Source organism: Rhopalosiphum padi, chromosome 2 (genome assembly GCF_020882245.1).
Source record: "Rhopalosiphum padi isolate XX-2018 chromosome 2, ASM2088224v1, whole genome shotgun sequence".
Classification (NCBI taxonomy): domain Eukaryota; kingdom Metazoa; phylum Arthropoda; class Insecta; order Hemiptera; family Aphididae; genus Rhopalosiphum; species Rhopalosiphum padi.
Window position 1 is genome coordinate 91,220,948 of NC_083598.1, and position 7,685 is coordinate 91,228,632.

General features: G+C 27.8%; 1 protein-coding gene across 1 annotated transcript in view; it reads right to left on the bottom strand.

Moving 5' to 3' along the window:
* Window positions 1–182, bottom strand: part of LOC132919917 (ecdysone-induced protein 78C) — a 63,854-nt gene extending 63,672 nt beyond the window's left edge. The window contains exon 1 of the mRNA XM_060981851.1: window positions 3–182. Coding sequence (XP_060837834.1) covers window positions 3–76 — 74 coding nt within the window. The 5' untranslated portion in view covers window positions 77–182. The remainder of the gene's footprint in view (window positions 1–2) is intronic.
* Between the last annotated feature and the right edge of the window lie 7,503 nt (window positions 183–7,685).

Consider the following 7,685-nt stretch of genomic DNA (forward strand, 5'->3'; position numbering starts at 1 on the left):
ACCTGATGGTGCTGACCGACGGAGGGCTAAGCGGCACCGACGACGACGACGACGACGACGAGCTCGTGGCCTCCATGAGAGCCTCCAGACATACCCGCACAGAGTCCGGCGCAACCCTCGCGACACACTACGCGGCCGTACGACAGTGTAGCAGTGGTGGCAGCAATAGTGGTAGTATAGCGTAAGTATATAGTACCGGAGGAGGCGGTGGCCGTGGTGGCGGCGGTGGTGGCGATGGTGGCGGGGTGGCGGCGGCGATGGTGGTGGTATTAGTAGTTGTAGTGTGCGTACCGCCAGAGCTGGCGTTATGCTATCGCAGCGGGACCGGCGCACGAGGTGGCACGGCGGCGGCGGAGTGGAATAGCGCGCGCAATACCGACGGCCCGCGCCGCACGCGCTCTCGAGCTTTTCTCGCGATCGATAACAGCCGGCACAACAATGTAATAATACGCGAGCTTACGGACGACGAGCCGCAATTGTATATATATACGTTCATATACGAACGCGCAACGAAAGCACAAGGCAGACGGGCAGATAATATTATGTTGCTATCATTTATATTTTATATTTTTCCCGTCCCTTCCACCCCTCCCGTTGCCGCCACCCCGCCAAATCGCAATTACTTCGCCTTCGATGCCGCCGCCGCCGCCGACGGTTTCCAATTTTATTTCCATCGACGACGGCGGCGGCGGCGGCGGCGGCGTCGTCGTTATTCTTCAAAATTATTCTCTATCGTTATACTTCCGGAACGACTACGGTACGATTCACGACGACAAACATCATCGTCCTGTCGTATATAATAATATGTCATCGTATACACTCGTATAATAATTATTATACGTGCACTCGAGTCGTCTATACACGACGTTATACGAGCGATATTATTATTGCGCGGCTTCAACACGCGCGTAATCTTATCGCCGTCGTATACATGACTAATAATTCAGCGCATGGTGATGCGGCAACGCGCGTACGTGATGTGTAGTGTCATAAGGTATACGCGCGGGACCGGATCTAGGATGGGAAACCGGACATTCATCCGCGGGTGTGATATTTTAAAAATTCATTTTTAGCCGTTAATTGTATGCTCGTCGATGTATTTTTCTTGTGCAGTTTATACGTGAATGGCGAATCGGCTAAGTATAGTAAACCACAGTATCAAAATATGTTTTGTTATTTTCATCGTTGAAAACAGATCGAATGAATTTCAAAAACAAAAAACAAAGGTTAATCAAAACAAATATTTTATAAATAATAATAGAACAATAACATGTATAAAGTGCTACCTACTGTATAATAAATATTATAGAAATATATAAAGTTTTTATTTTATTTTTTTTCGATCTCAATACTAACAATTATCAATTAAATCTCCAAAAGTCAACAAATTTTCAAAATCTCATAATATTTCGAGATAATTTTTATGATCAATATATATTTAATATTTATTTATATTATTAAATCGTTTCTTTTATAAAATATAAAATATTATAAGTATTATACTTATATTAACATTTTTTCTTTTAATATTAACTCCGGGAATTTATATTGTTATAATTTATTGAAAATGTTGGTATGTTTTGTAGAATTTATTTAATAGGACATATATTAAAAATTATTAGGAAATATTATTTTCTAAATAAATGTAATTTAATTGAATATTCTAAATATTCATAAATATTAACGGATGAACACACGAATACATGAATACACGAATTATCACATGATTTATATTACATATTTGTACAAAAAAAATGTTTGTGATATTACTTTTATATAGTACTAATAACAATAGGTATGAAAATATTATAAATGTACCTCAAATAAAATAATCTCGATTTTAGGGTATTAATTAATATTGTATTAAAATATTTAAGTTATTCAATGAAAAAAAGGCACCATATATTATTATATTATTATTTTCGAATGTTGAAATTCTTAAAATCTGTTATGTGTTTGTAATGTTTGTATAGTACAACTTTTCTGACTGTAATACTGTACTGTACTGCAGTACATCACGAAAAATAATCTGAGGCAACATAACATACAAAAATCGGTAAAAGCAACTCATCCGTAAGTACCGATACGTAAAGCACAAAGTTTAGAGGAAACCACCAAAATTGAGCTAGCCTTTCCCACTTTAAAGATCTGCAAAATTATGATAATCATGTATCCTTTTAACTAAAAATAATTGTAGCATTTATACATAGTAAACATAATATAATAATAGCAATATGTATTTTATAAAAATTGTCCATAAAATATTAATCAAAAAACTCAAAATAGACTCTGAAATTTTGTTCTGCCAATTTCAAGTTTATTCATATCAATTTGTTTTGTATCCTGTCTTATAAAACGTATAGGTAGGTATTTGTTTATAGTGACCTACTATGTTTTGCTACATCAAATACGAAATTGTAATTGCTTTAAATCCCAAACGTCCTCAACTGCTTGTTTATGATGTATTAATAAATACTAATATTGAATTTAATGTGTTATGTAAAATATTAATATAGACTATAGAGAATATTGTAATGTCAGCAATGGAGTCATTATTGGGTTGCAGCTTTGATGTAGATGCAATACAATTTGGTTATCAAAATTTCACCAATTTCTGCTTATCTACATATGGCGGCATAAGTGAATATATATATATATATTGTATACGTAGATGTAAATATATAATATTGTATATTAGCTGACTTGATAAACATTGTTTTGTCTTTACAGAATTTTTTATTTTATAGCTGATAAAACGTTAAACACAGTCGTAGGTTTATACAAAAACCCTTTCAGTATTACCTGAATTTTTCAATTTTCCTGACAACTTTTCCAATTTTTCTTTCCGTAAAAACTATAGTCAGATTATTACATACATTAAAAAAAAAATAAGCCCAATTGGTCCATTCATTTTCATGTTATGCGCTTACTAACGAACAGCATTTCATTAATGTATATAAATAAATGTATGTACAAAAGTTGAGATAGTACATACTTAAATAGTTCTATAACATGTTCCAAAGATCTTTAATCTTTTTAAGTAGAGAGTCCCACCTACTATTTTTGTAAAATCTCACGGTCACATTTCTAATAAAAACATTTATTAAATTAATAAAGACGTGCTTAAAATGTGTTCGCGTGTCTCAAACAACGTCAAAGCAGGCCGCGGGTTAAAGACCCATGATTATACGACATATTTTTACAAGCTCAAAAAATACAAAATTAAATTGCAAGGTTAGTGTATAAAATGTATTGGAATTATTGGAATAATATAAAAGTAAAATAAAAGATAGAAAATTGTTGATAGTTGATACACTAGACTAAAACATCAGTAACAAGATAAAAGTATAATAATGCAAAAAAAAAGAAATAGGACGGTTATTTGAAACAGTTTTGACACCGTGACAATAGGTTTATAGAAGGCTATTTTTTATTTACTTAACTTCACGAATTAAGAAATTTCAGCAAACATAATTTTCTAATTTACCAAAACATTTTTAGGAAAACTAATCAAATTAATTTTAAATTTATAAAATATTGTTTGCTAATAATAATTACAAACTAAGTGTGTTGATAAATCTTTATATTTACAAAGATTAGTTGTTATTTGTACCTAAGCATTTGAATTACACTATTAAATACATATTTTATAATCTAAAAAATATAGGGTTTGGATTTATAAGTAATAAGTGTTTAGTAATGCCGCCGAATCGCATAGAATACAATAATATCGTCGAATCGGATCTATATATATCCTAGGTAATATAATATTAAATATGGAAGGTGCAGTATAATACTATAATATATTTTAGACGTGTGTTGTGATGGAACATGCGTGTGTAGACTTTCGATGGAACTAGAAGCTTTAAATTGCGTACAAAGTAACGTAGAAGTAATAATTTCGTCTGTGAATAACACAAGTGTACCTATATAGTATATGCATAAATATACTTGATATTATAATATATTATGCCTCATTAAAATTTATGTAATCTAATAACAACAAAAAAATGAGTAGATGGGACGATGGGGTTCGTAAAAAAAGCATTAATTTAATTTCGATGTAAGTTGGAAGTAAAATCGCTATTCAAATAAATCACTATAGAAACGCGCGTGTATAGATTTTTCAGGAAACACACGTATTTAAGTATAAAAATAAAAATTTACTTAAAATATTAGTTAATATTCGTTATTTAATAATAATATCGTATTATAAGTGTAAAAATAATAATGTGTACAATATTATTATAATAATTCAAGTCAAAATAATTATCACTATGGAAATACGTGATATTTCTGTCAAAACTTTTATAATTGATTTAGGCGGTATTTGATATTATCAATATAGGTAATATTATTCCCGTAAAAATATTGATTTACATGAAATAACTTTTAATTTTTTATCTCTTTTGAAAATAATAGGCTATACGAGTACATATCACGTTATATTATTATTAAAATATTTCAAATTAATTTTTCTGAAAACTTTGTTGTATTTAGTATTTATGTATTTATAATTTATTTACCTGATTATCTATATATTTTTTTTTAATTTTAAGGTATTAACGACGAAATTTCTAAAAAAAACATTTTTAGACAAACCTCAAACATAAGATATAGTAAATAATAAAAACTAATAATTAAAAAATTATAAATACCTATTTCGATTAATTTGGATCGTAATATTTTAAGTTTCCTCATATAAATCAATTAATTTGTGTTTATTTTTTAGGCTAGTTTTCAAAATATTCTGTATTATTCATATCTATTTTATTTTTATATATTATGAATTTCTTGACATTTAAAATATATTATGTGTATTTTGACAATAGTAGGTATTATTATGTCTGACAATTTGTAATAGAGTTGACAATTTTCATACTTCACAAATCCCAACACGATTGTTCACTTTAAAACAATATGCAAATGCATCATTTCAACAACATTATGACAACCATTACTAAAGAAAACACGCGTGTAGCTTTGATACTAATCTTAGACGAGTCTCAAATCTCAACTTTTATTACAAATTCTCCTGTCATCCAACACATACTATAGAAATCCGATGAAATTGTTTGACATGTTAGCTAGATTTATAAAATACAATACTTAACCCTTTTTCTGTTTTCCTAAAAACTTCCACGAAGTTTCATATAATACCATGTATAAAGGATCAATCAGAAAAAGTTTGAACTAGTTATCAAATACTTCATCATTTTGATGAAATGTGATCAAAACTTAAAACTTTTGCTATAATACATAGCATACGATAGGAACATAATCTTGACACTTTCATATATTTATACATCTAACGATCCGAGGACTATTTTGCTTTAAATAAAACAGTATGGTCGATAACATAAAATAATTTCAAATATAGGTACCCATCACTACTATGGTCTATAGAAAGGTTAAACCTTTTTTACCTTTTTTAAACAATGTGAGCGTAGTAGTAGAGCGACATTATAAAAGGTAATCTAAATTTCAACTACTTGTTATAATTTTAACATCATTTCAACCTAATACTAACATTTTACAAAATAAATGTGGTTTAGTTATATATTTTTTTCAAATATTCTAGTCTTAGAACAGTGTATTTTTTTAATCAATTAAACCTACTAAAAATATACCTATTAATACAAAAATTGTTACATTTATAATTGCAGAAAAATAATAACATAAAAGATTTATAATTCTAAGATTAATTTATTGGAAAACGAGTATTCCCTTCAATGTTTTTTTAGATCATTGTACCAAAAATTTTAAAAAAAGATAAGTTTTTAAAAATATTTATATATATTTTTAATATAATGTACATGCATTTACTTGATTTAGTAAAAGTTTATAGATAGAATACAATAAAAAAAAAATCAGTTTTTGCGGACTTAAGCAGTTTTTAACAAGCATTAAATAAAAAGTAATGACTATATATATATATGACTACATAAATTGAAAATACACTTGAAAAATATACAATTGAAAATATACTTTTTATTTCAAGGTTTTTAATGATTCATGAATTATCGTAATAATTTAGAAACCGGAATTATATTATGTTTTGATATTTCATATAATATTTATAATGTTTATATGCAGAAAAAATTGATGAAATATTGTCACAAAATAATAATAATAGTTTAATTTAAAAACTATATTTAAACAAAATTTTAATTACTTATATTTATTGATGATTGTCGATTGATAATAACTTATGAAGTAATAAATATTATTATAAGCACTAATTTTTATTAAATTAAATATAATCAACAGGTACTTAACAACTTAACTTAATGACAATACATTTTATTTTATTTATCGCATTAAGTTATCAATAAAATAAAATTTATATTTTCTAAGTAACAGCAGAAAATGTAATTTAAATACAAAATGTTAATTTTTGAAAGAATTCACAGTAATAAAGCATTCTAATTTTCTTAAGTAAAGTTAATACGACGATTCGCGAGCATTGATAGTTATATATTATGTAAACAATCACTCAATTATTACAGACGTTATTGATATGAGTCTATATAACTTACAAAAAGATGCATTTTCTGAAAAAATCACGTTTTTGTCCTCGCACAAAGTTTAAACACTTTGTTTCGTGATTAATTTGTGATCATTAAATGTATTTATTTTTTGGTAAAATTGTAGCGATTTTCATTTATTTTTCAGTACCTTTAATATACTTACCAATTTAACTAATTTAACAAGAAGTATATTAAAATTTTAATTTTTTTATTGTTTGAATAAGTAGGTACGAAAAAAAATGGAATCTAAGAAATATTATATCATTCAATACCGATATCTTGAAAAATAAATCAATACATTTATCTATTTATTTATTAATTAATCGTTTTCGGAATTTAAAAAAAATGTTTAACCATCCTATAGATTTGATATAAAAATGCAGCCTTCAGTCGTGTTTCCTATCTTATCAATAGGGAAGCCGAGAGTAATGACATATTAAGTAGAATATTTTTATAAATTAAAATATGTAATGAAGCTTTTAAAAACCACTTTTTTCTAATTGATCGATTTGTTGCAGGATGCATTTTCCTATTAAATATATTAAAGTAGCTAGGTATATAACAACTGTTAGGTCTGGTTTTAAAGTATCTAAATACCTATTCACTTAAATGACAAACCTATAGTCGCCAAACCTCAAATTTTGAAAAGCCTCACAAAATCACATATCATAAATTCCAATCAATAACCATATTATAAAATATCGTTTTACCCGTTTTAAGGCTACTTTTTAAACAATTATTAAATATGTATTTTTAAAAAACACCTAAGTAGGCACTACAAAAGTTAAACCAAAAGAAATCAATTAAAATTTTAATCTTTGTTATGTGATTTTAGTGTCTAACAGATTAATTATTAGTTTCAAGTGTTGTAATCTTCAATTTGAACTAACGAATATTTAATGTATTTTAAATTATTAATGCGTACATAAATTTTGTAATGCGTATATATCGTAAATTTAACGTACCTACGTCAATTCATCCCTGTCAATTCTTTTTGCTGTCAATTAATCACTGTATCAATTAAGTGCACGTCAATAATTTACCTCGTGGTTATAATATATCATAAAAAAATTGAGTAAAAACAAAATATAAATTCGAAAAATACTATTCTGTGAACAAGTATAGGTATATTATAGTGTATTAGTGTCGTATTTA